This window comes from Mytilus edulis, chromosome 6 (assembly GCF_963676685.1).
Source record: "Mytilus edulis chromosome 6, xbMytEdul2.2, whole genome shotgun sequence".
In the NCBI taxonomy this organism is placed as follows: domain Eukaryota; kingdom Metazoa; phylum Mollusca; class Bivalvia; order Mytilida; family Mytilidae; genus Mytilus; species Mytilus edulis.
The window spans coordinates 59,224,731-59,250,845 of NC_092349.1; the positions used below are offsets into that span (position 1 = coordinate 59,224,731).

Sequence of the window (26,115 nt, forward strand, 5' to 3'; positions counted from 1 at the left end):
CTTTGTCTGTATCCGGATATCTTTCGGAATCCATCTGAATATTACGTTCACTACTACGGTCACAATCCAGTATGATGTTGTTTGTAGAATTAAAGTGTCAATCCAAATGCGGTGAATACTAATGTCTATCGATGTCTAAGTCTAAGTCCAAGAGTGTCCTAGAGTTAGTTTAACTTTAGTGTCTGTATATATATATATTTGTCATGGAAGATTCTAGAACAGTCTATAATGGAACATCCTAGAAAGTTACAACAGAAGTTTCTAGTAAAATGTAGAAGTTTATAGAATGCATCTTTTATTAGGATCATTCTGGAAAGTTCCAATAATTCTGTAATTGTTCCAGAGATTTCTAAACTGCACAATACTAAAATTATTCTGTGACCAACTATCAGGCCACACAATACAAATCAGGCCAACATAAATAAATACAATAATTACAATATCATAACACTGTTTACAGTTAATAAAATTGAGAATGGAAATGGGGAATGTGTCAAAGAGACAACAACCCGACCAAATAAAAAACAACAGCAGAGGGTCACCAACAGGTCTTCAATGTAGCGAGAAATTCCCGCACCCGGAGGCGTCCTTCAGCTGGCCCCTAAACAAATATATACTAGTCCAGTGATAATGAACGCCATACTAATTTCCAAATTGTACACAAGAAACTAAAATTAAAATAATACAAGACTAACAAAGGCCAGAGGCTCCTGACTTGGGACAGGCGCAAAAAATGCGGCGGGGTTAAACATGTTTGTGAGATCTCAACCCTAATATAGTAATACCTATCTATAATAATATTTAAGATGATAACAAAAAAATACATTTCCTGAAAACTAGCAATTTAGTGGCAGCAACACAACAATGGGTTGTTTGATTTGTCTGAAAATTATAGGGCTGATAGATCTTGACCTATTGAACAAATTTACTCCATGTCAGATTTGCTCTACAGGCTTTAGTTTTTGAGATATAAGCCAAAAAACTTCATTTGACCTCCATGTTTTATTTTTTGCATGGCAGCCATGTTTATCAAAATTTTGGGCCACGGTTAGCTAAAATTGTTCAAATGATATCTGAACATTAAGAACAGCATTAATAGTAACAATTACCTGTATAACTAGTATTAGAACATGTTTTCTTCTAATCATCAAGACAAAACTTCTCTGACAGGTTTGAGGGTAGATACATGTAAACATCGAAAACAATTTTGTATCCCACTTTTTTTTAAGACTTGTGTCTTATCCCGTTTATGTATATAGCCACGCTACATATATACAATAAACCCTAATTTTGCAAGGGTAATAAAATAGTCCATATACATTTTGTGCTACATTTATTAGAATATAAACTATACGAGGTTATTAGATATTTGACATTTGAAAATTGAAATAATGTATAGCAAACAAATGCTTTGTAGTGATAGTTAAATAAATAAATAAAAAAATACTAAAAACATCCACGCTGGAAAGATTTTGTACATATAAGTATATATACGTATAACTTGAAACAATTTGTTAGATACAACATATACTCATCTATCAAACATTTTTAGGTTCTAAATAATAAAAAACAAGAGGCTGTCACAACGACAGCAAACCGGATTTATTAACATTTATTTGTGTCCTGGCAATATCACAAGAACCATTACTGATGTTTGGTGAAAGTGAAAATCGTCAATATCAAATTTGACCTCCATTTTGTCATAAGTATTAACATATTAAAATTTGAAAAGCTGAGATTGAATGGTTCATGAGTAAATGCAACAATGTGAATGGAAACACCATTTTACGATCTTTCAAGAACCATAACTCCTGAACGGTAAAAGTCAAAATCGTCATTATTGAACTTGACCTGTATTTTGTCATCAGTAACAACATATTAAAATTTGAAAAGCTTTGGTTGAATGGTTCATGAGAAAATGCACGGACACGACTGGAAACACCATTTTTCAATCTTTCAAGAACCATAACTCCTGAACGGTAAAAGTCAAAATCGTCATTATTGAACTTGACCTCCATTTTGTCATAAGTAACAACATATTAAAATTTGAAAAGCTTTGGTTGAATGGTTCATGAGAAATTGCACGGAAACGACTGGAAACACCATTTTTCAATCTTTCAAGAACCATAACTCCTGAACGGTAAAAGTCAAAATCGTCATTATTGAACTTGACCTCCATTTTGTCATCAGTGACAACATATTAAAATTTGGGAAGCTTTGGTAGAACTGTTCATGCGTAAATGTACGGACACGACTGAAAACTCCATTTTTCAATCTTTCAAGAACCCTAACTCCTAAACGGTAAAAGTCAAAATCGCCATTATTGAACTTGACCTTCATTTAGTTGTCAGTAACAACATATTAAAATTTTAAAAGCTTTGGTTGAACGGTTCATGAGTTAATGCACGGACAACATTTGATTGCCGCCCGCCCGACCGGCCGCCCGACCGGCCGCCGTACATTCCCAAATCAATAACCGACATTTTGTCACAAAAATCCGGTTAAAAATTACGATTTTAACTATTTAATATCATTATATATAATAATTTTTAAAATTTAAAAAGTGACATAACAAGATTACCAAACTCAGAATGAAAAGTCTGCAATCAAAGGCTCAAACAGATCAACACTTGGATAACAACTGTCATATTTATGACTTGATACCATAACTATGCTGCTACAACTAATTTCATTTTCAATATTTTTAATATAATACATGCAGTTTGTCGATGAGATGTGTTATTACAATCTATAAATATTTGACATTCCATTTATGGTTATTTTCCAAGTTGTGGAAGTATGAAATATTGATGCAGTGACGATATGTTAATTACTGATTAATAAAATAATAATGATGAATAATCTTCGTCAAACATAACGTTTTCACTTCAATGTTGTGAAGTTATTTTTAAACTCGATGTTATCACCTTGACGCCAAATATATGTCTTTGTTGTGATTAATTCTGAATCATACACTATACAACCCCAAAAACTTTCCTACATTAAAAACCACACTGATCAAACCGATCAATAACCTCGTCTAACCTGCTTTAACACATAGTCTGTTAATTTCTCCATCAAAACACTAAACATAAGTATTTGTGTGTGTGTTGATGCCATTTTATATTTTGTTTAAATTAGGCTAAAAGAAATCGACATATTACTTGGTATCAAAATATATACGTTAACCATGTTAACGAAATCCACTAAATACACACAAAGTTTACACTCAAAAACGAAAATAAAATCATAATTATCAATACATTACAAAATGTTTTGCTTGATATCACATTCTTTATAAGACATAAGAAAATTTTGAAAACAATTGAATTAATAAAAAACATACGTAAATCACCACAACCCGTCAAACAAATCCAGGCACATACTATACATATAGGTTTATCAGTAATTAAATAATCTATACAACTTATGGTACAAATTGTGTTTTCTATTCTTCCTTCTTTGTTATCATCCATCGAACAGCTTCGTATTCTACAGAAGAATTGCATACACGATTATAATCTCATTACGTATTATTACTATTTTCATTATTGTTATTGATATTGTAACCATTAACATTGTATTCCATGAAAATATAACATGAATAAGTAGTTTTTTTCCGAACGATTCTCTAAACCACAGTCTTTACAATACTTACAGCAACATTTACCCGTTTTGATCAAACGACTATTGTTCCCGAAGACGAGGTCCAAAACAATAAAGTTATAACGATACTTACCAAAGGGGAAATCATGGACAGTCAGAGTTTGTTTTAAAAAGGTTTTCATTTATTATTAAAAATTGTGACTTGGATTGAGAGCTGTCTCATTGGCACTCATACCACATCTTCCTATATCTATTTATTTTATATTTATTCTTGGAATTCAACCAAAAATAAATAATATTTTTTTCCTTTACTTTGTATTTACTTTGTAAGGTTGAGTGTGAAAAATGTTCAACGAAATTTCATTAAGAGATCTTATATCTGTATTAAATGTGACCTAAACTGTGAAATTCAAGAAGAGTGTATAGTTATTGCTTACCTATTTGTTCACGAAAAAAAAAAACTAGTTCAGCGATGCATTTGGTGTTTTCACTATTAAGGATCAGAAAACGAAATTTGACAACGACAAATGCTATGTATCCGTTGACCTTGGTGATACAGATATTCCAAAATGGTCAACCAAATCAAAATGATAACCGTAAAACTTTTAAAAGAATGAATGTTTCTATACCAGTGAAACCTTTAAGTAAACAGGTTCCTGTTCCTATCGACTACTGTCTATTGTTGAAACTGTATGGTGTCCTATAGATGTATTTTAGTTATTTCTTTTTTAATTACGTTCACCTCACATTTCACATGGAATTATGAATCCCCTCATTAGTGGGAAGGAACAGTAGTTAATTTATCTATCGCTGATGTCAATTTTTACATAAAAAATATACTAGACAGACAATAGTATATCTGTGATAAACTGAACTTTTAATTAGATTAATAAGATGAACAAACCATATTCGTAACACAATTTTAAGTAATCAATGACAGGGAAATTATCTGTATATCAATGGAAAAATGTAAAGAATTTTGCTTTTTTCCCCTCCATTCAACAAGATTTTTAACCGATACGTACATGTAGAACGGAAGTCACCTTTTCGAACAAACTATATAGTTTTAATTATTTCGTTATGTAGTTGACAATTATTGAATATTACTCTCAAATTTGACAACACGTTTTTCCATTTTACTAAATTTGTTCGTTTTTCTTGTCTCATTTTAAACATCATCAAATGAAAGTAATTGGAAGTCCTTCATTTTTCTCAATTATAAACATTACAATTAGAATGGCGGAGTTTAGTTACTGTCTATCCATATGTATTTTTTAAATTTACGTTTTATTTTTCCCTTCATCATTCGCTTTATTTCTACTCATTGTTTTATTGATGATATATGTATTGCAAGTTACTGTTTATTGTGTTATTGTGTTATATTTTTTATTTTTAAGCGTTGATTTCTTTTTAATTTCTGTGCCATTCCCGTAAATATGATTGGGTGTTTATATTTGAATATGAAACATTTGGACACGAAAAGGGATAGCAGAATTTGTTAAACACGTAATGATGATTTAATAGTAGAGTAAAACAGGATCAATCATTTTACCAAATATGCCGCAGACAAAATCGATGTAAAATTTATGCTGTGCATCAAACCTCATAAGACTCCGGGTTGTTTATTTAAATCACGTATTGTGTGATACAGGATATTGCATGTAAACAGATGATTTTGTTTGTAAGTCTGTGATATGTGTTTCTCCTTTTTCATAAACAGTTCTAAAACGTAAATCACAAAAACACTGAACTCGGAAGAAAATCAAAACGGAAAGTCCCTAATCAAATGATTAAACACACCAAACGAATGGACAGCAACTGTCATATTTCTGACATGGTACAGGTATTTTCAAATGTAGAAAATGATGGATTCTAAAAGAAAGTCGAAAGCTACCAAAGGGAAATTCAAACGCACTAGTAAAGACCAATCGGAACAACATCTGATTCAAATATTAAAGATCACTTCAAGATATTTAGATGATATAATGCGTCATAAAAATATCGACTTCAGTATGTACACTAAAGAGATTTTTTAGTCTTATGTAGATGAAACGTGCGTCCGGCGTACTAAATTATAATCCTGGTACCTTTGATAACTAATTTCTAACCGAACTGACTTTAACTAATTCATAAAACCCCGCCGCATGTGTGCACCTGTCACAAGTCATGATCCTCTCGCCTTCGTTAGTCATGTATGTTTTTTTTTTATTTTAGTTCATTCATAATGTTTTTAAGTTTAGTGTGACGTCACTTTGCAATGAACTAGTACACCATTTTATTAAGGGTGTAGCTGAGGACCACCTCCGGTTGCAGAAAAACCTCGCTGCGTTGAAGACTTATTGGTGGCATTCGGCTATTGTCTGTTCTTTGGTAAGGTTGTTGTCACTTATATTTCCCATTTCCATTCTCAATTTTATCATAAGTCTCAAATCAACTGACGACGCCATGACAAAAAAAACACGACAGACAAACATACAAACATACAGACAGACAAACAGACAGACAGACAGACAGACAGACAGACAGACAGACAGACAGACAGCAGTATACAAAACACAACATAGAAAACTAAATACCGAGCAACACGAACACCAACATACTAAGGTTAACTTGTGTGCTCCGAAAGGGTAAACATACCCTGCTCTGCATTTGACACCCGTCCTGATGCGCATGAAAGTACACATCTGGTATTTAGCCTACTTTGGTTGTTCACATTTAAGGATTTTTGTTCCGGCAATATCAAATCATTAGAACTGATGTAATATCATAACAAACTGACAGTCTAAATTGTCATGCTTGTTCTATTTATATTTATGATAGCAATATCTTACTTTACAATTGCGTATATACAGGCTGTATTTCTTTTTTCGTGTTGTGCCTGAACTGTGTCTTTATCTGTAGTAATAAATTGTTGAATATCATCTACTGTGGATTCATTAATATTCGTTGGATACCAATTTTCGTGGATTTAGTGTGTACAGGGGAACCACGAATTTAAATGTTCAACTAAATACATATTTCTAAAGGAATTTATGCAAACTTTGTCAAAACCACGATTTTATATATCAACGATTATGCAAGTTTTCCTCAATCCACGAAAATTGGTACCCATGAAAATAAATGAATCCATAGCAATTTTTTTCAAGAAACACACATATTTGTAATTTGCTTATATTTGTAACAGTATATATGTTTGCTATTAGGTATTGACAAGCGTAAATCGACTAAGTATATCATATTTTGTTTGTAAATAAATCATTTAAAATATTCCTGGATGTATTAAATGCTTCAAAAATTACAATTTCATTTCTAAAGAAAATAAAAACCATGCATTTCAAGTTCTTATTTGTGGTGACTAAAGTCACACAATCATGTTATTGTGTTATATTTGAAAACATTTATAACAGACCTACATATGTTGTTCAGAACAGTGTATGTTTTGTAGCAGTTAGTGGTATAACGCGTTTTTAATTGCAAAGAAATGTTTATTTTTTTTATCAAAATGATTTTTTTTGGATAACATATATTGTGATTTAGAACAGGAACGACAATGCTTATGACAGTTTGATATCAGAAAATGGTTGAGAAGGAACGTACTTGACACATATAAATTAATAAAATGAAATATGAAAAACGAACATCTCACAAAACGATATGTGCAAATCATCTCAATAGTAGTCATCATCATTTTCAAAATGAAACTAAATGGCAAGTTAATTTGCTATTCTACAAGAAATTTTAAGGTTAAGTCCTGTAGAAAATAAATAAAGACGTTACTCATAGAATGTCTCATATAACTGTTCTCTTTACATTTTACTAGCAGTGACTTTTGAAAAAAATGTTTAGATGAATAAACTTAGCCTTCTCAAGTTAGATAGAGTTTATTGGCATTTTTTTTCTCTAACTTTTATATATTTGAGTCCTCCTGAGAAATGATTTTGACCGCTAGCTAACAAATGTATACTTGTGAACTTTCTAACTGTTTTCTCAAAAACAATAAAAGTATATCTAAAAAATTAAGTATTCTGTTTAATGCTGTATTTACCAATATTAAACTGAACGTCTAATGCAACTGCTTTAAATATTCTTTGGTTGATTGATAACATTTTGTTTAAAGGAATACTACATGTCATTGCAATGCTTCTCCTCTTCGTTTTTTTTTACAACAGTATGGATTTGATCTTTAATCGAACGACTTCTATTGGGTTCTAACGTTACGCTGATTTAAACATGAACTAGTTATAAAAAGTTCAGGTATGGTGGCCGTCAATTATATAAATATATAGTTCCACATAGTCTAAACGAATGCATAAAAAACATACTAATCTTAAATGGAAGTTTTAAACAATAGTTCAGACACATAAGTACCAAAAGGTAAGCTACTTTTACTTTTTGTATGCGTCTTTGCTCAAACAAGAAAATTACATACCACGTATCGTATCTCGCTCATAGTATTGTTGTTAATCTTCATATTTTCTTGCATCAGCTTTAACATCTTTACATGAAACGTAATAGCATTTGTATTATACATATGTAAGATAATGCCTCCAAAGAAATACTTACCTTTTTCTTTTTTATGAAAATTGGTGTTGGGTTAATGTTTAATTTCTGTGAACATACAATTACATTTTATAGTACTTGAAATACTAGGCATTTCCATATGACAACTCGATACACTATATTTTAGTTGCTAAACATGTGTTTCGATGTTAGAAAATCTGTAGCGGGATTAACTGAAATCTCTTGATTGTGTGTGTTAAAGATGTTATATGTGTGACCACCGATTCATCAGTCCATCAATTGGACGGTCGCATATTTAACACGGTATGTCAAATGTCCGGTTGCAATTATATCTCTTATAGTGTGTCGCTTTTCGAATGAACACCGGGTTTTTTTTCGAGAAAAATTGCATCCGAACAAAAACTCGAAATAAGAAATCATAATTTTCGCTTATTTTTCTTTTATTCAAAATCAAGTTTTAGACATGATAGACATTCATAATGTCGGGTGTTCCAATGACGTTTACCCACAGCGTTCATTGTGCATCGAACAATTATATACTCGTATATCTTTAAAAAAGATAAAAAAAAAATATATCAAGAATATCCAATTCTTAGATAGATATAGGAAGATGTGGTGTGAGTGCCAATGAGACAACTCTCCATACAAATAACAATATAAAAAGTAAACCATTATAAGTTAAAGTACGGCCTTCAACACGGACTTGTATGTTCCATTTCGTCTATTGGATTTATTCTAGACGCTTATCAAAAAATCCATACAGTTCTCGACAAAATATTAACATATATCGAATTATTTAATTTATGAACGACTGTCATCATTATATTCAAGTATTTCTGTAAATGTAAAAATAAAAGCTATAAGATCCTCAATTAAACATTTAAACGTAGAACTAAACCAAATAGCACGTAAGAGAACTGAAAACATAAAAAGATTTAAAATCAAGCCACATATGATAATTTCTTCTATACTAAAATACCAAATAACGGTTGAATATCTAATGAAATCTGACAGTTACCTCATCATTTCTAGTACGCTGGTCTTCCATTTGATTTTGAAGTTTCTACGTGGGAGACATAAAAAGAAGTATAATTTCTTGTTATTGCGACGATAAACTATTTATTGTATTTGTTATATTGTTTAAAATAACACTATTTGGTACAACTAACCATAGAAGGATTCATCGAAACGTTAATTTTTTACCTTAGTACAAAAATGTAGTAAGTAGATTCAAAAAATATTTTTTTTTAATTATATTTATGTTACGTATTATAATATGCCATTTGATCAGTCATCTTGATAATTTTTTTATGTATATTAGTATTTCTAATGAATAAATATATATCTCCGTACAGCGCTCGTTTCCTCTCCGTATACTTTGGACACTACAATACAATGAATATTTAGTGTAGTGATACGAAGTAAGTACGGAACGGATGTGAGCTCTGCGCCGGAGATTGAGGGAATCGAAGCTCTGACAAACGAAAGTCAACATGTACCAAGATATCACTCAAAACTCGTCAGTAGAGGATACTTTACATTGCCATGGCAAACATCGTAAATCGGTGAAACGTCTATAAAGTACAGTATATGAAAATCAAGACTGAGCAACCCAAACCCAACAATACACAAGGACTGAACTCATATTCTCTGGTAGAGTAAGCAGTTTCTGGTACATATTTTACATCCATTGTCATTCTTATGCAAGTACAAAATTCACTGTGCTTAAGTTACCCACAGCCCAAGATGGCGGACTCTAAACTCGTTGATATTTAATTCATACAAAATGTACCTTTTGCGACGTTTTTCATGCAGAATGTAAATATTTATAGGATTATGGAATAAAGAAATAACTAACAAATACCATAAACTTGTTAATATAGAGTTCACTAAAGTGCAAGGCCAACTTTAAAAAATTCATAAGACGTACGTAACTTTTTGATCGAAATTAAGCAGACTGTTTGTAACTTTATTTTCAGATGTGGGTAACTTTTGATTTAAAATTTTAAGAATTATAATTTCAACGATTAGAAGACAATTAACATCATATTTGTAACCTTCACGGCCGTTTAGACTACTCATTCACCACCAAATGTGATTTTATTAACGCATCATACTTGCACCACAGAGGTTTTATGTGGGGTTTGTGGTACTCGATCCTGGTTATGGTTTGAACTTTTATCAACTGATGTGCGTCTGATTGACGTTTTCGATTCGCACCATGGCTTTGTCATTCTCTTCAATTTTGTTAGTTTAATTATCTGTTTGCGGTTTATTTTCACCTCTGTTTCTTTTTATCATGTTTATGTGTATTTTGATGAATACTCTTTTACGCGGCTCGGTATTTCTACATCCCACCAGTAAGTTATAGTTTAATCTTTTTTTGAATAAGTTTCCTAGTATGTTTTTTTTTCTATTTGTATGTTATCAGGGATTGTTAAACTATTAAATTACCCTGTTGTCTTAGTTATTTATATTTTCATATATTATTTGTAATTGTTACACTATGTCGATTGCTCTATTCCTTTTATGTCACTGAATTTTAACTATTGTGTCTTTTAGTTTAATTCAATTTAATAAAATTTAATGCAACTTGCATACAAGTGAAATATGCAGCTAGCTTTCAAACTAGGTTTTATACATTTTTACAAAATGTCCTTTCTTCAAGTTTTCTCATTTACTGCAAATCTTTAAAGTTCGAGCATCGAATCCAACAGGCCACTATAAATTCTAATCGAATCGTAATGTCATTGGACTTAGAATTAAGTGATTTTTTTTAAAGCAAGGGAAATGAATGTTTTTTGAATATAATCGTTTTTGGCTGAACCTTTGATAATTGTCATGTGATTGAGCAATTTTGCATATTTTATCATAAGTAAAACATTACATCCACGTATGTCGATTCTTTGAAAGTTACGGACACTCCTATTGGTATAATGAAAAAAGTTGCGGACAAGTTGATTTAAAGTTACGGACAGCCTTAGCGTTTTTTTCAAATCGTGCTGTGATCGTTTGTTTTGTAGAATTTTATCACCTGTTAACTTTAGGGGTTTCCCTAAACGATTAATACAACTTTTTAATTCAGTGGTTTAATTGATACATCCATGGTATTATTATTCTATAGAAGAGAAGTCTCTAACCGACGCAAGGCGGCTCCATCTTGGGCTGTGGGTAACTTAGGTTACCCACAGCCGCTTAGACACAGTAAGAATTGAAGAAAAGAGTAAACAGGGATGGTTATGTTTGTATATACCCATAGCCATCAGTAAATGTGAGATGTTGCATGACGGTCAACCAACTAGTGTAAATTTTAGAAACATGATAACATTTACAAAATGGAACCATTGGTTAAATTGATTATTTGCTAGACGATATATCAAAGGAAAGGTAATAGTTCAATAACCATTTTATTGTAATGGAAATTTATTGCGAGTACATTTTATCATAACTTCGAAGTTTTAAGACTCCAAAACTGTCAAAAGAAATAACGACACGACATTTACATTTGTTTTGTTTCTTTTAAGTGGTAATTAGTGAAGTAGTATATTATTTGTCGCCAAAGTTGAACTTAGATTACATGTAATTAAATTTTTCTTAATATATGGATCTATAACTGTTTCAGTTCTGTTACATCCTTTGCTTTTAAATCTTCGTGTTTGAGCGTTCCTGCTTAAAATAAAACGTCACAAGTGTCTGAGGAGAAAGGGGATGAACCAGGGGTATGGGAAAGAACGTCACGTCCTTTTTCTTAAAAAGTCCACCAGAAGGTACCAAGACCTTGTTGATAAATATTCCGTATCAACTTCACAAATAATACATGATGGTCTTGATGTATTGATTCTGCGTACTGACGTTGTTTATCATCTTAACAACGTGTCATATTATTCTTTTATTTGTCTTTGTTCAATTATTAATATTACTTTTACTGTTTGGTATGTTTTCTGTGATACTTACACATTCCGTTAATGTTATTGTATTATCTTTCAATTTTGCTAGTGTGTTTTGTATGTGCGATTTTCTGTGTTTCTCTGGTTCATATTACGTGACTCTGTACTTTTTTCCATTTAATTATGGACTTTTCGTTTTGAATTTTCCTCGGAGTACAGTATTTTTGTGATTTAACTTTTTTATTCTCAAACAAATGCTTCAAACGTAAGAAATGTATTGACCGTTGTTTCATTTTTTTTCAATTGTCAAAACAATATATAAGAAATATAGAATTAATTTACAGCTTACATTAATCAATAGATTGACAAATAATGAAATGTAATACATATGATGTAGCATTTCTGTTTTCAATGGTTATGATGGTCACGTGATGTAAAGGTTATACAGTCTACGGACGCTATGTGTTTATATGTATATAAATATATATTGACGGTCAATTTAAAACCAATCTTACAATAGCTATGTCTCTACTTATATATTGATACATACCGATTATAACATGGCATTTTCCATATCAGACGCTTTATCACACCTGGGTCAAAATTTCAGCCCGAGAGCCGATTGGCTCGAGTGATGATTTTGACAATTGACTAATAAGGGGTCTGATATGTAAAATTACTTGATATGTTCTTTTTGTCATATACTTCAGCTAAAAACATACGGACTATAACTATGTTTTAAACTTTGAAACAATGCATTTGTTGAAATATTTGTTTTACATTTTTAAATCGTACCATCGAGGTTTATTTTCCGTAATTTTCCGAATGACGTCGAAACGTCATGGGATAACGTTACAGAAAAACATGCGATAACACCCGGAAACAATTAATATAAAACGGTGGCAGTTGATATAAACCGGAAGCAGTTGTTAACAAAATTCATATCGCACGGCTTAAGCAATTCTTCAAATCATGAATACATATATTTACAAGTAATTTTTATCATGAGGTACAATTATACCATTATTTTTTTTATTTATAAAGGATGAATATATTTATAAACCGTCAATATAAAAATTTTTGCAAAAAACAATGTGAACAAATATTAAAAACATTGGGGTCGATTTCCATAATATAATTACGATTCATATAAACTAGGGACTTTCACTTGGTAAATATATTATTAATGGACCTATTTTGGGATAAAATTTAAGCTCACATTTCATGGATTTCATCTGCACAGGTTCATATATAATGTTTAACGTAAAGACTCTGTAAAATGTCCATAATTGATTAAATATATATATTACATCGTCGTTAATGTACAATAAGATGAAAAATACTCAAGAATTTCTGTTATAATTAAAAATAGCAACGTTTTAATCAAAATGTATTTCATATGTCTAACCTCGTCATTTCTTTTCTGTTGGTCTTTCAGTTCTCTGTTCATAACGTCCATCTGATTTTGAAGTTTCTACGAGGGAGACATAAAGGTTCATGAAGTATAATGTCTTGGTACATCAATACTAAACTATATATTGTATCTATTAGTGTTAACACCTACCCAAGGTGGCACAACTGAACAAAATAGTGTCCTTCTGTTACTTGTTTAATAAGGTGAGGTGTACGTCATTTACTGTTCCACATAATCTTTTAAAATTTTACATATATGGTTTTTGCTGGTTAAAATTCCTCAGAAAATTTAAAAAAGAATGTAACCGTTTTCGGTTTTTAGTTTCGAGAACTGGTTTTATAGCGTTAAACCTCTCACGTGTATCATTTATTATATTGAAATACACCACATGAAATGCCAGTAAATCATGAAATTTGGCAGTTCTATTCTATTTACTCAGTCCACATAATTTAAAAAAATGAAATATGATTTGATAAATAAAGAAAACAGTAGTATACCGCTGTCCGAAATTCATAAAGCGATTATGAAAAAAAACAAGTCATGGCTACAAACTTAAACTGTTGGAGACGCATCAAATATAAGAGGAAAACTACTACACAAGAGAAACACAACATTAAAATGTAAAACACACAGAAACGAACTATAATATAACAATGGCCATTTGAAATGAACGACGAAACGATTGATGCCAAACACAACCGTAATATTTTCCAAGCTTAATTATATAATAGTTTGATCTTTATCGAAGAAGAAAACAAATCGGAAAAGTTATTGATGGCTGCCAAACGTCGATTTTAATCGTAATGCTTTTATCTTTATTTAACTAGACAGTTGTCCTTACTACCGTTTTTTCAAAGCTGGTTTCAAATTCAGTATTTTTTTTTATTAATATTTTTATGGTTTTACATATTACGTACTTAGTTTCACAGTTCAAATATACTTGATTATTTTCCTGTTGACAGAATGTCACGCTCACTTGCTCTTTTCCACAGTCACTGGGGAAATCACGATGCTACATGTAAGTTTGTTGGATAAATGACGTACAATAAAAAAAAACGTAAAATGTTTATTGAAACGTTATTTGTTCCAGAACCACGGCTAAAAAACTGCATATTATCTGGATAGTGTGTTGTTAGTTGTAACAAGGGCAAATGAGGAACACAAATAACTAATCGGACTTTTATAGTTTAACTTCATGTGCACATATTTTATGCATATCCCAAATGACAACATAGAACTAATGGAATAATTTATCATCGACTTGCCTTTCTTTAATATAAGAATGCTTTGTAAAACAGTGTTATGTTATATGAGTTAACCTAGTGTAGTTCTATATGAAAATATATCTAAAATGAATGGACTAAATAAAATGCTTGTTGTTTGATATTTTGACGTAGACGAAAGCAAAGAGTATGTTTATTTAAGAAGTATTCTAAGAGTTTATAAAAATTGATTAAAATTGTTTTTCTTTTTTTGAGAAAAAATTGAAAACTAACATAAAATTGTAAGAGTCGGAACTTATTACACTTCTTATTTCAGCAAACAACAAATGAACTACTTTAGATTCACAATAAATATATGACGATTAGAAATAGTAATAAAAATGTGTTTGTTGTTTTTCTTGAACTCAAAATCTTTAATTACAATCTGGCATTCAAATTTGTATTCACTACTTCTAAATAAAACAAAATGCCATAATAAAACAAAGTGATTTATTCTCCCCTTTTATACTGAAAATTAAAGATAACGATAAAAAAATGTGTCATGCTCTTTTTTTGTATCAAACTTGTTACTGTACAGTTTAGTTTAATCAGGGATCGTAATTTATATTTTACTTTGGACGGAATTGAAGACATCTGATTTTGTTTCACTTTTGAATAAAGTTAATGTTGATATTGAATATTATAGCTTTCAATTATCCTGAGATAAATGGTAAGGTGGGATTCACCTTCGTGCGCAATTTCAATTGTCTATGTCGTTTTTGAGAACAGACTTTGAAAATGGCATTGCAAACTACGGAAACGAAGACTAAACAAACAAGGACTAGGCAACACGAACCAAACAAAATCAAAGACTAATATCAGTTATGTACTGTGGAAGGATAAAAGAGGGACAAAAGATAAAAGAGGGACAGCAAGACTCATAGATCGAAAATAAACTGACAACGTCATCCTAAAAAAAAAAGATAATACAAACAGAATTATAAAAGTACACAACATAGACAACTAAAGACTAAACAACACGAACCCTACCAAAACTGGGAAAGATCTTACGTGCTCCAGAAGAGTAAGTAGATCCTATTCTACATGAAGCACCCGTCGTGTTGCTCATGTTTTTACACACCAAGTAATAGTCTAATTCGGCAAGTCACATGTATGAAAAGAGAAAGGAGATTGAAGTTAAGAAGTAAAGAAATATATGATATCATGTATGATACGGTTCTTTCATTAAGGTCAACCAACTCGTGATGTCGTCCGTAGAATTAACGAAGGGATGATTTCAACTTTACCATATGGAACTCTTGGTTTAATAGCTTCATTGTTAGCCGCGACCCTCTATCAAGGAAATCACGATAGGAAATACAATCCCGAGAATATCGTTTTAATTGGGAGATATATACTCCTTATGCAAGAATGTTGCTACATAGAAATCCGAAAGTTCACAATTGGGAAGCTCAAATGAAAAGCACAGTTGGCGAGCTGTTGCTGCTACACGTATGGCACCCTTAGTGTTGCTCGTGCAAGGACAGTCCCGTTTTATAGTAGTCTGGAAAACAATTGCGATATTTCTGACTTGGTTCAGGTATTTCTTTTCGAAGACGGTTGATTAAACTTGGTCTTATGGCTATATAAACAACTAATTTGTATGGCATTCGCATATAATTTCATTATATTAACAACGTATGAGCAAAACAAACAGACATTTAAGGTAAAAAATCTGGAAGCAGTAGCCAACAATGTGTTATCAATTTAATATCAACAGAAACCCCCAATAAAATCCCAATTGCTCTGCTGGCGACTTTATATTGATTGAGGGTTGACACGATATGTGATGTTAAAAACGATATAGAATATGTTATATTGATTATACAAATAACAAAGCATATACAAATATTTTTTATCTTTAAGTCAGACTTGTTTTAATAAATAACAATTATTCCTCTTTTACATTTTTTAATAAAGGTTTTTTTGGGGGTGAAATATATCTTTATTTAATACGTTGATTAAAACAAAGAAATCTAACCAAACAAAATAACAGACAAATAAAAGGTAACAACCATACGTTAAGACCATTTGAACTCTTTCAAATCATTTAAATTTTAATCACGTTATGTTTACTAAATGATTTTTTTCAAATTTTGGTTGGGAGTAATCAGTTTAGTTTTTTTTCTGATAAAACGTTTTCCTTGTATCTATTTTATGTAACGTAATATATGTCTTATAACTAGTCATAATATTATACTTAGTATAACTATATATCTTATCTATATATATAAAAAAAGTATTAATTGAAAACAACGTTCACACAAATGATTGCGTTGGATAGAAACCGCAATTTGTATACGTGTTTTAGTATCGAATTTCGTTGTAGACGGGTCTGAATACAGCACAAACAAAAGACCAAAAGAGTGAAAACAAGTGAAACTGCGAGCTACTGCTCACTAATGATACCCCCGCCGCAAGTGGATACTATTAATGATGTAACAATATGCAAATGTTTGGAAAACAGGAAGTTGTCGAGTGATGAATCTGAAAACGCATCACACGGTATAACTGACTTATATAAACCCTAAAACCAAATTTCAGAAATCCATGTATTGTGGTTCCAGAGAAAAATTTGACGAAAACTTTCAACTTGGTTATCATGTGTGAAATCATCCAAGTGTTTGGTAAACAGGAAGTTGTCGAGTGATGGATCTGTAAACGCATCACACGGTATAGCTGACTTATATAAACCCTGAAACCAAATTTCAGAAATCCTTGTATTGTGGTTCCTGAGAAAAATGTGACGAACATTTTCAACTTGGCTATCATATGTGAAATCATCCAAGTATTTGGTAAACAGGAAGTTGTCGAGTGATGAATCTGAAAACGCATCACACGGTATAACTGACTTATATAAACCCTGAAACCAAATTTCAGAAATCCTTGTATTGCGGTTCCTGAGAAAAATGTGACGAACATTTTCAAATTGGCTATCATGTGTGAAATCATCCAAGTGTTTGGTAAACGGGAAGTTGTCGAGTGAAGAATCTGAAAACGCAACACACGGTAAAGCAGACTTATATAAACCCTGAAACCAAATTTCAGAAACCCTCGTATTGTGGTTTCTGCGAAAAATGTGACGAAAATTTTCATCTTGGCTATTATGTGTAAAATCATACAAGTGTTCGGTAAACAGGAAGTTGTCGAGTAATGAATCTGAAAATGCATTACATGGTAAAGCTGACTTATATAAGCCCTGAACCAAATTTCAGAAATCCATGTATTCTAGTTCCTGAGAAAAATATTCATGGGACGGACGGACGGACGGACAGACGGAAGGATGGACAGACAGAGGTAAAACAGTATACCCCTTTTTGCTGACTGCGATTGACGATTGCCAAAATAATAGATCACAAGCTGTAATAAAATGGATCTCTATATTAACGTAATACCAAGTAAACAATACATTTGCGGCAAAGATGGTAATCAACACCATGAGGTGCTAACATGTTTTACACCATATCTGAATTTCGACAACAAATGTCTCTTCGGTAATGTTAGGGATTGGAAAGTATTTGGAAGGCAATTTAATTTACCTTAATTTAGGATAGACTCTTAAATTTAAGAGAGTCACAAAAGGATTTAAGCATTATATAATCCGGAGGGAAAATAGAATACGAGCCCAAGATATATATATATAAAACATACTATATACAACTCGTCAAAACATCAACCCAACAATGTTAGATCTGTAAATTTGCTTTCGCAATTTTTTTGTTCTTCCCTCGCCGGGATTCGAACCAATGCTCCTGAGATATCGTGACACAAAATCGCCTGCACCGTAGCCGTTCCACTAGACCACACGACCACCTGGGCTTCTATACTATATATATATATATATAGTCATCAGTTATTTTACTGATTGATGGCTTCAGTTATTTGTTCAAATTCCAATCAATCGGTTTGTGTCTGAATATCAATCAACTAATCATAATTACCAGATTAACATTTTGTATTTGCAACAGACGCGTGTCCCATCTACGAGAAGACTAATAAGTTACGCCAAAATAAAAACAAGCTAAAAAGGTCAATTAAAGTACGAAGTTGAAGGGACTGGTAAGTGCCAAATTGTTCATTTCATTATCGATGCCGCTTTTTGTCTATTTATTTTTTATTTTTGTATACCTTTACATATTCAAAAGAACATTTTTTTGCATAGGATTGGTAAGTTACATTTAGTAAACACATATATCAACTATGTTCTTTTTAATGTTAAATACTAACCGTCATTTTATCTTCTTCTGTTATCTCAATTTTCCTATTGAGTTCAAACAAAAAAATCTGTTAATTATGCAATGAAACAAAGACTATGAAAAAGCTATAAAGATAATAGAAATGACTGAGTTAAGAAACACAATACAAATTGTGATAACAATTATAATAATGAGAATTGTATTGCTATATTGTATTGATATTAAACAAGTATGAAAAAAAAATTTCACAAGTCCAATCACATTTAAATCTAGTGAACTTAATAATGAAAATATATCAAACTGATATAATTGATTAACACTATGAATATATTTCAACTGGGACTGCTTGATAGTCACCAGCATACATTGTATGACGAAATAAGTCTTTCAAAATTTTATTTGCACGTTTAGACAAAAATTGAGAGTCCAAAAGTCGTCATAGATAATATTACAATATTTACTGTATTTATTTTTAGCGGAGATTTTTCTCTATATACAAAAAAGAAAATGTGGTATGATTGAAAATGAGACAATTGTCCACAAGTGACCAAAATGACACAGAAATAAGCAACTATAGTTCACCATACGGCCTTCAACAATTAACAAAGCCCATACCGCATAGTCAGCTATAAAAGGCCCCCAAATGACAATGTTAAACAATTCAAACGAAAAATAATATCCGCATTATTTATATAAAAAATGAAAGAAAAATAAATATGTAACACATAAACATACGACAACCACTGAATAACAGAACAAAATATTAAAATCAGTTGAAAAAGGCTTAACTCATCAGATGAACAAATATACAAGTGAACGTGGCCGGGTACCTGTACATCCTAACAACAAAAAGACACTAGGAACATATCTAAGAGTACTAGCAGTTATCTGACAGCTAATTCAAAGACACTAACAATAATAAAAAGATCATGCATCTAAGACTAAATTATCAATCCGTACACATCCAACATCCAATGGATTTAGAGAAAAGACGTCATGAACAGTCAGAGAAAAACATGACCTTGTGCATTGCCACGATACAGGTATCGACATTTTGTAAATCCTTGAATGTGTACATGTATATAACATACTAGTAACATTTAGTTTGCTTTTAAAATATTGATAACAAACTCAATATTTATACCAATAAATACAATATTCAATTATCTTATTTCAGTGTTGAATTGGTAACCTTAAAGAATAAGTTTATGTAAAAAGAGCGATAAGTTTATAAGGAGCAAGTTTATGTTGTTTAAACCAATTTTAGACGCCATCTAATTAACTGTCGAGATGACCCCGAAAACAACTGAAAACAACCGACGGTAACGTATCACGATATCAAGATAAACATAAATATAAATAGATATATGAACCTCGTGCAAATGGATTTTTCTACGTCCATTTGATCTTAATTTTAAGATCAAAAACTTATTTTACCTGTATAAGAATGATTTACCCTTTTTTTCACTTTTAATGTTGCGTTCTTTTGCTTTAAATAGCTTATCACGCATCATTCATGCATAATCTATTTTTAGCTAAGGGGTTACATTGAAGTTCACATGAATACGAATTCAATGAGGTCGAACTATTTACTTGCAAGCAAATCATTCATAATCGATGTTTCTTATTCCTTATTTTGAAATAAAACCCAAATGAACCATATTGGCTGCTAATAACGAATTATTATTTCACTACTTCACTTTTATAAACGTTTGAACAAACACAATCAAAATAACGATGTTGACGTATCTCGCAGCTAGTGACCCTTTTCTATCCAATATAAGCAGTTTTAACAAGTTATAATAATATTAATTAAACCGTTACGGTTTCAGAAATATTTCAATGTGTCGACACTATTTGAAGAAGAAAATGATATACATATTTTAGTAGCATTTAGACAATATTTAAAGAAGGTTAGATATTCGAGAATATATGTTTACTTTGTGTCGAAGTTTGCAACTAATCACTACCCGTGGCAATTATTGAATGGCCTAAAGTATGCCAGAAGTTCATCTGAGATGCAACATTACCAAAGTAACGAAGAATGTTCAATAAACAGTGCTACCTTTTACTTTACAGAAAGATTGCATACAATTATAAGTTTATTACCCTTTTGACCTAGCAGCTGCATTTCTTTCTGCTTCTTCTGTTGATTTAAGTTTCAGATCATAGTCTGCGTTGTACAAAAATACTAAAGTAAAAGAAAAGGAACTTCTTAATTTTACTTGCTGAATGACATTGTTTTAATTTGAGTTTTAGGTTAAACGGCATGTTAGATTAAGGTCTAAACAATAAACACATACTCATTGAATTTTTTAGGTAATCTTTATTTAGATGATTAACCAAATGTTTTAAACGGTAACATACAGACCTAAACAGGTTATCGAATGTCTATATCATATGACAACCTCCTTTAAAAGAGGGGCAACAGATACAAGAGGGACAGTCAAACTCGTAGATTTAAAATAAACTGAAAACGCCATGGCCAAAATATAAAAGGACAAACAGACAAATAATAGTACACAAGAAACAACATTGAAAACCAAAGACTAAGCAACTAGAATCCCACCAAAACTTGAGTTAAAATATCCTGAGTCTATAATAGCTGTGAGTGAATAAAAAATAAATTGTATTTATCCGTTACATACACCAAATTATCGACATAATAAAAATCCAAATGCTAATAACTAATACATGAGAGAGCCATAGAAAATGTGACTGAAAAGAGACTTTAGTTTGTGGTTAGAGTAAACTATTTTATCAGAAAGTCAAACGTTTTTAATCTTTATAAGTGGTTGAAAAACGGGAACTAGTGTTATATTTGAAGTAACTGTCAGTAGCGAGTCTCTCAGTTCTGTATTTTGTTGGGATTGTTTTGTTACAGATGTAGGGATATATAAATACCATGCTATATCCGGTTTTGTATTTGTTTGGAATTGTTCTGCTATGTGTCGATCTCATAAATTAATTCCTTTTTAACTGATGTTTATAGTATGTTCTTATTTTGTACTGTAGCACCATATTATCATGATTATGGCGAAGTTTGAGCGCTAACAAACATGTTTAACCCGCTTTCCCCAAATGCATGTTTTATATTTTTCATATCGGGATCTAGTATTCAAGAACATTGTTAATATCGTAATAATACTTTAAATAAAATAAATGCATTACCATTTTATAAAACATAATAACCAGTCTGATTAAGTTATTAAAACATTCCATATAATGTCACCTGTAGTGATTGCCATGTTTAAAGTTTCCCTTAAACTAGTATATGACATAGTTATGTATATAATTGGTCGAGTATGAACAATATCGCTAAGGCACAAATGTTTACAGTATTAACTTTATGATAATATCTGCACTCGTTTAAGTTATTACCTCGTACAAACATTGTATTTTTCTTCAACTGTTTCCTTTCACTCTCGTACGAATTAGAACTGGCATAGTGATCTCCTTGTTGAATTTTATTTATAGTCCTATCCCTTTTGTTGGAGTACATGTAGCAATACTTGACACACCAAATAATGAAGTGGGCAAGACCAAAAGGTAGCAGTAGAAGCTGTAAATGTATCGGAAAAATGGTCTCTATGCTGTACTCTTCAAGGAAATCAGTCGTAAGCTGTGACCAATGAAACTTACATGCATAATTCACTTTTTGATATGTATCACTGAAATAATATGTTCAACATCATAATATATACAAAGGCTTGATGACAAGTTGTTCGCATATATTCGTTTCATAATTAAAAAGATATACATAGATAATTTGATTTGATACGATTGTAAGTTTATTTGAAAGAAAGTATTTTTAATATTATTTTAGTGAGTTACAAAGTCAAACATGTAACCACTGAATATATTATATCGTTTTAAAAACAAATATACTACTTAACTGCTTAAATTATTCTGTTAAACTAATATAGTTACAAGAGACATTCATCAATAGAAACTGTAAACATTCTACCTGTAGATTGCTATGAGCAGATTCAATAGTAAAATCACTGCAATCAATCCATAGAAGGCTTTCAAATATGGTGCAATGCGTTGTCCAACAGTAGGACATATATCTTCCACAGTATCAATAGTACACTCAGCTATTAAAATGAACTAAGAAAATTGAAGTAATAATCACTAGTTCTTGTTCTGCGAAAAGAGCAAAATGATAAGGTGTCTTTGAACTTATGAAATTTTACGGTAATTTTGCAAACTTTGTTTTCGAAACATTCTGAAATAAATACATGCATTTCTCAAATTATATTGAAGTAAATTGACATGAACTATTCTCATTCAAAGTATTGTATTGTCTGTAGTGTGTCATATTGCAATAACTATACATTTCACATCAAAAATAATTTGAAAACACTCGAGGCGATACAAGTTCCCTCTATGAATGTTTTCTATCCTTATCTGGAAATAAAAAGGACATAAAAACCAAGACTCAGTTTAAATAAGATTTGTAACATATACGGTTACCGATTTGAAGAGATGAACAGTGCAAATTTGGCATTCATAACAGATTTTTGGATAAATGATATTACTATTTGACCAATATGTTATCTTTAGATATCAGAAAAGTTGTCAAATCTTTGCATTTACCAAATGAATGGTTTTCCCATTTTTTTGTTTGAGTTTGGAATCGTACGGCGACTGGTGCATTGATACGATTAACATATCGATGAACTCGTTTTAACCTCCTGTGGTTTTCTTTCTACACAACCAGTTTTTTGTTCTGTTACATGTATCTTTATCGATTAATAAGACTTAAATATCGGGATACTGACTGACCAGATTGCCACGAAGCACAATAAAAGAAAACTGTACAAGAATACCAAATAAAACCACTAAGTTTCTTCTTTTAGAGTATTTGTTGATACCAGCTTTTTTAAAACCAACTTTGACAAAATATGAAACATGTTTTACGGACTGAATTATCATTTTGTATTAATCAAAAAGTTCAGTTTCGGGAAAGAATTTGAAATATTTATTAAAAAAACATGCCCTCCTAGCGTACGTGTTTCCAAAAATCTGCTGTATTTTTATTGGCTGTTAGGGACCGAAAATTTGAAGCGTTGTGATGTAAAAAAAAAAATATTATTAAAACATTTTTAATTTGTCAATCATATGGGTAGTTCTGGTGGGTGGGTTCGTTTCTTTCGATAAACAAAAAGTACAAACAACGATCGATCAGCTTAATATTCATTTAACTAATTTCACTTCCGTGATTGATTTTGTACACTTAAACATAATATTTGAATTGTTGATGGTGTACAACCTTTACGTTTTATTACAACGTGTCACATGAAATTCGTATATAGATATTATGTCTATCTTGGAAGAAAATCATATGCAATTTAAATTTAAAGATATATCTTGATTAGACATAAACACATGATAGGAAATCTATTGTTGAATAGTATTCGTTAATTCAAGGATAAGATTTGATAATATGCAAGCAAAAAATGAAAGTCGATATACTACTTTTTATATAAATTTCCTGTTAACAAAACTTTGAATTTTACGAAAAACTAAGGATGTTCTTATCCCAGGAATAGATTACCTTAACCGTCTTTAGGACACCTTTTGGAATTTTAGGTCCGCAATGCTTTTCAACTTTTTACTTGTTTGGCTTTATAACTATTTTGATCTGAGTGTCGTTGGTGAGTCTTATGTAGACAAAACGCGCGTCTGGTGTATTAAGTTATAACTATATCCAATGTATATTTTAAATTCTGTTGCATTGTCGATTTTTTGTTCTTGTTACTGATTAAGGTAATTCTCGATCTCGATTTTGACAGTACAATGTAAAATTACTTTATTTAAAAAGATTGCAAATAATACAGCCCGTAACAGAAATTGATGTTCCTTTACCGTCAAAATTAGCTACGTTATCGACAAACTTATTTGAGTAATGACCGAACTATTGGTACTTTAACGTTAAAAAGATTGACAATGCTGACAAACTTTCATGTGTCGATAATCAAGTTTAATACCGATAATATTGAAAATAATTCTAATAATAAGAAACAAAATATGTCCATGCACCATTTCGATTTGGCGAAAAGAAGTCACTTCTTCAAAATCAAAATAGAAAAAAAAAAGATTTATGGAAGGACGTCTTGATAGTATTATTTCATTTACAATTTTACCCAAAACTAAAAGAAATATACTGGTAAACAATTAAAAAGATGTTTGATAGGAATGAAGTTCTTTATTTTTTCGGACTACAATGTGTACCGTATGTGTGATGGATTTGAATTCAATCAATAACTTTGAAATGTTTTCTCATATGTATACAAAAGGAGAACTGGTATTTGTACTTCTGTTAGAATATGTTTTCGTCCGTTTCACATGATGCCAAACTTTTTTCTAGACAGTTTAAACGGGAAAACTTTGTTGACAACCTTTTTTTCATATGACAAAATATTGAGGCAGCAAAATCAAAATCAGGGTCAGAATATTGTTTTCTAAAAACTACCAGGCCCCTTCCTCCATGAAAATTAAATGGTCCGTGGCAAAAATAAAAAATTCCCACATGTTCAACTTCAAAATTTGACCAGATTCTATTCTTTACTGTCGGATATTATACTAGGATAACATAGAAAATGTCCTGTATGGGACGATTCTGTACTCATACTTCTCGCGTAGTTGGGTACAAGTGTCCTCGTAGTGAACGCACCCGACTACGCGTGCAGTAAAAAGTGTACTCTTACGTCGGATACCGGGCAGTTTCTTTGTTATATCTGTACTTTATCGAATACATGTACATGTTAATATTTACTTAATATTAAATAGGTAAATATTCTTGCTGAAAGCCTGTTCAGGGTTTCTTTCTTGTGTATGATTATATAATTTTTCACATGCCTGAACTCATTGACGATAATGTAAGGTGCTCTATTAGAAAAAAAAATGGATTTCCAGTTCGGGTTTGAAAAAGAAATTTCGCCTTTTCTTGAGCCTGTTTTGTACATTTAGTTTAACAGATATGATCAAATGGAAATTTTCACATGGAACCTTCGGTAAATAGAAAAATGAAAAGATATGGGGTAATTTACAGAGAGACCACACTCCATCCATGGAGAAAAACGGAGGAAATTTAAAAATCCAGAGGTCTCCACAAGGCTTTCAACAAGGGTGGAATCTCAGTCCTTCTGAAAAGCTCTAAATCGCCCAAACGTGTACATACGTTTGGTCATCAAGAGATTCTTGTTTCTCTTTTTGTGTGTTAT

At 31.2% G+C, this 26,115-nt stretch overlaps 1 protein-coding gene across 1 annotated transcript in view; it reads right to left on the reverse strand.

Annotated features, from left to right (window-relative positions):
- Nucleotides 1-1,149: 1,149 nt before the first annotated feature.
- Nucleotides 1,150-26,115, reverse strand: part of LOC139527995 (uncharacterized) — an 80,331-nt gene continuing 55,365 nt past the window's right edge. The window contains exons 29-37 of the mRNA XM_071323755.1: nucleotides 22,854-22,983; nucleotides 22,268-22,557; nucleotides 20,996-21,077; nucleotides 18,918-18,951; nucleotides 13,423-13,488; nucleotides 9,146-9,190; nucleotides 8,036-8,101; nucleotides 6,438-6,501; nucleotides 1,150-3,492 (exon numbers count right to left, since the gene is read on the reverse strand). Coding sequence (XP_071179856.1) covers nucleotides 6,439-6,501; nucleotides 8,036-8,101; nucleotides 9,146-9,190; nucleotides 13,423-13,488; nucleotides 18,918-18,951; nucleotides 20,996-21,077; nucleotides 22,268-22,557; nucleotides 22,854-22,983 — 776 coding nt within the window. The 3' untranslated portion in view covers nucleotides 1,150-3,492; nucleotide 6,438. The remainder of the gene's footprint in view (nucleotides 3,493-6,437; nucleotides 6,502-8,035; nucleotides 8,102-9,145; nucleotides 9,191-13,422; nucleotides 13,489-18,917; nucleotides 18,952-20,995; nucleotides 21,078-22,267; nucleotides 22,558-22,853; nucleotides 22,984-26,115) is intronic.